We start from the raw sequence: 4027 nt of genomic DNA on the forward strand, positions 1-4027 counted from the left end.
GACATTTGCAGCTAGAATAGTCATTTACCACATTAGCAATGTATAGAGTGTATTTCTTTAAAGCTAAGACTAGTTTGAAGTTATCTTCATTGAAAAGTACAGTGCTTTTCCTTCAAAAATAAGGACATTTCAATGTGACCCCAAACTTTTGAACGGTAGTGTACCTTTGAAGCATTACTTCCAAACATTTCCTTCAATCCTCCTAGCTACTGTATTTACCTGAATGCAGGAGCAGCTCTACACACTGTGCTGAAGGGGCCCTGCAGGCGGCATACAGCGGGGTCCCCACATTTGGCAGTTCCACATCAATTTGAGCTCCGCAGGACAGCAGCAGCTCCATACACTCTCTGTGACCTGGAGAGGATATGACAAAGCTTTACAAACCTGTGCTAAAACATGTCACACCTTCACACTCGTCGCTTTTAACACCCATGCACCTTTCTTAGCAGCCTGGTGGAGGGGGGAAGCCAGCTGGGGGGTGGTGTGGATGGAGGCGCCGTGCTGTAAGAGCAGTCGGACACATGCAGCGCTTCCACTGCTGCAGGAGTTGAAGAGAGGTGTAGCGCCATCTGTTGACACTGCCTGAGCCTGGAAAGGAAATTCATTCAAGATTATATTACATTTGAGTTTGCAAAATGAAAAACATAAAAATAAACCAAAAAGAACAGATGAAGACAGTTTAACTTTATAAATGTGAAGCTAATACCCTGCACAATAATGCTGTTTAATAAGAGACTTAAGCAGTTTAAAAAAAAAAAAAAAAAAAAAAAAAAAAAAAAAAAAAAAAATGTGAATGCACTGAACATATCTAATTGACCTTTTCCTCCTTTTGGCACCTTCTTTTGACTATTTAGCCGATGTGACAAGTGAATTTTTCCACTGTGAGATCAATAAGGTCTATCTTATTTGATCTTAAGTTTTGGAAATTATTTAGGAGGAAAACGTGCAGGGGCTGCACATTTACCTCCGGCATAAATCGTTTTTGGGACTTTAATGACTCAGCAGAACAGTTTCTGTTCTGATGACCTGACAGCTTAATTAGATTAGATTAGTACAGACTTGGTAAAGACATTTGAACTTGCTGTAGCTTGCATTCAGTTCACACAAGCTAATGATATTGTTTGTAAGTGTTTGTCAAACATCAATGCAATTTTTGCAATTACTTTTCTCCTGCTTCATGTGTTTTTCTTAACATCAGTGTTGCTATTTAAACTTATTTGTTCTGTTTTTTGTTTTTTTTTGCCTTTTCCACTTTTTTTCTGTAATTGGCTGCTTTTGTAGCATTTATTTATTTAGTCTGAGTCTACCATTTTAAATAACTCCAATTTGGTTTTCTCAGATATAGTTTCCCTTTGCGATACAGACTGCTTATCCTTTTTTTCAGAGTTGTTTCAGTCTTGTATGTACCTGTATGCTTCATCTTTTTATTTGCTTTGCTGCAGAAACATCTGAATTTCCCAAATCTAAGACAGTAAATGACCATTCTATTACATCCTATAAAGTAACTCCCTTTTCAAAAACCTCAGGCTTCCACTGGGGCTGCTCTCGCTCTAGAGGAAGGCACAAACTAAACGGGATCTGTCTTGGTAGAGCTGGTCAAGTTTTCTCATATTTATTAATTTCCTGTCAGCATTATACAGTCAACAAATGTTATGGTGGAAAGGCCATTTCAGATGTTGAATTTAAGCTGAAGCTTGGTGTCAGTGTGTGTCCTCGAGCACCGCCTCAATAAAGAAACTCATCGCTCATCAAACCCAGCACATTTACCCCGCCTCTAGAAAAGGTTAAGTAGGCTAAACTTAAGGCTGTGGTACTTTTGAACATGGCCATATTGAAAATGGGTGAGCTATGGTAAAAGTTAAATCTTGAGCAGGAAAATAAATGCAGTTTTTCTAAAGGAATAATTAATCAGATATAATTAAAATATACCATTTAAATAAGTTAATTTTAGGCCAAAACCATTAAGACAGCGACGAATGGAAGTAATCTATTGAATGGAGCTGCAAACTGAAAACCTTCTATAGGTTTTATTAATATTTCTGTTGAACCACAATTCAAAATTAATGTCACTATTTCAATGGATTTTTTTCTATTTCACTGGCAGCTGATTCAGAATCAGAAATACTTTAATAATCCCAGAGGGAAATTACTTTTGTTACACCCTCCAGATGCAGTTTTACATATATACACCACAAACCACACAAGATAATACAAATGTAAATAGATACACATATAACTCTTATATGCATATGTATAACTATGAATCCAAGTAAAGCGGCGGTGACGCTGTGCAAAAATAGTGCAAGGAATGAATAAATGTCAATTTCAGAGGGAGGGGTGTCTGAATCACTTGAGGGAGGCATTGGAGAGATTGATAAGAGTTAATATCATATAATCAATATTAATAGTAATTAGATTAGATAATAATTCTATATTTATAATAATCATAATTAGACTGATAAAAGTAGGATTAATAATAATTGTTATTATTGTCAATAATAATAACACAAAATTCAAACTGTATCTGATTTAACACTACATCTATACAAGAGCTGAGGAAGCTTTATTGCATAGCACTTTAATGCTAAATTTTCAAGCATTCTTACATTTGCACCATTTTCTAGGAGGAATTTGGCACAGGCATGGTGACCACCAAGACACGCCTCATGAAGAGGAGAGACGCCATCCATGGTGAGAGTGTTTACTTGGAAGCCCTGGAGACAAATAAAAGCTCTCAGTTTTTTTTTTTTTTTTTATCAAATGGGGAAAAAAAGCTGGTGAAAGGAAAAATAAAAAACACTTTCAAGCTTACCTGAGCGATAAGCTCCATGAGATTGAGCAACCTGCCTTGATACGCTGCATCATGCAGGGGAGTTCTGTCTGAACAGGAGTCTGAAACAAAAAAAACAAGACAGTCTACAAACACAGAAAGCAAAAACAACATAGTTGCCAAATGCTCTATCAAGATTGTTTAATCCAGTTGAAAAAACTCTGAATTTAATACAAAATATTTTTAATCCTGAACTCACTGAAAGACAGGTTTGTTTGGCCTAGCTAAAGCAGAGCCAAAAGCAGCAGATAAAGAAACTCAGTTTATTCAAGTTGCTAAATGTCAGAGAAGACAAAAACTCACCGGCCATCAGCGAGTTGCATGGCAGGCCTCTGTAGATGGAGAAGCAGTTTTGCAAAGGTTGGGACCTCAATAAAATGGTGGCCATCATGAAAACCAAACCGCAGCAGCAGCCTCCTTCAACACTATCCCAGGAAATGCATACCTGAAACTGGCCTTGCTCCCCCTCTTATCTCTTTGCTACGTCCCCTCCCCCACATTTTAACTCAGAAACAACCCCGAGTACCGGTCCTGAACATGCATTACAATAGAAAACCCAATGGCCTTAAGTTAAAGGCCTATAGGGAGGAGAGACCTAAAATTTTTGCATATGAGGAGACAAACAGACCTGGATGTTTTCAGCACAACAGAGATAAAGTGTAGCTAAGAGGCCTCTTGAAACCAGTGTAAAAATCTTGTTTTCCCAAAACACACAATTACATAAAGGTTGTTACATTCTTATATTTCTTTCAGTAAGTTAAGAGAATTAAGTTTTCTTGTAACTATTTACAGGATGGGAGGAGAGCTCTGCTTTTACATTCAGGGTTGTTGTCCTGATGGAAGAGGAACCTTTCCAGGGACCCACCAATCATCAGGGGTCAAGAAAGATTCATCTTCTTCAAATTCAATCACACATATATTTACTAACAGCCGCAGAGCTGCACCAGGTGACTGACTGTAGTTTTATTTTTCAACCTACCGTATATACCAACAAATTACCAACAAGGACCAAAGACCCCTGTACACTGACCCTGCCTCTCCCTCCCCCGTTCAGGACCTAGAAGCTACACCAACGTAGCATCTCCAGATCTTCTGCGTCACTATAACACACAGTCTACTGAGAAGTTTACAGTACATACACTATATTGCCAAAAGTATTTGCTCACCTGCCTTGACTCACATATGAGCTTAAGTGAC

General features: G+C 38.0%; 1 protein-coding gene across 1 annotated transcript in view; it reads right to left on the reverse strand.

Moving 5' to 3' along the window:
- The window catches only part of LOC107091439 (ankyrin repeat and SOCS box protein 11-like), an 11747-nt gene extending 8456 nt beyond the window's left edge, over positions 1 to 3291 (reverse strand). The window contains exons 1-5 of the mRNA XM_015385362.1: positions 3134 to 3291; positions 2813 to 2892; positions 2607 to 2714; positions 438 to 588; positions 220 to 354 (exon numbers count right to left, since the gene is read on the reverse strand). Coding sequence (XP_015240848.1) covers positions 220 to 354; positions 438 to 588; positions 2607 to 2714; positions 2813 to 2892; positions 3134 to 3221 — 562 coding nt within the window. The 5' untranslated portion in view covers positions 3222 to 3291. The remainder of the gene's footprint in view (positions 1 to 219; positions 355 to 437; positions 589 to 2606; positions 2715 to 2812; positions 2893 to 3133) is intronic.
- Between the last annotated feature and the right edge of the window lie 736 nt (positions 3292 to 4027).

Source organism: Cyprinodon variegatus, unplaced genomic scaffold, assembly GCF_000732505.1.
Source record: "Cyprinodon variegatus isolate N-32 unplaced genomic scaffold, C_variegatus-1.0 Scaffold337, whole genome shotgun sequence".
In the NCBI taxonomy this organism is placed as follows: Eukaryota; Metazoa; Chordata; class Actinopteri; order Cyprinodontiformes; family Cyprinodontidae; genus Cyprinodon; species Cyprinodon variegatus.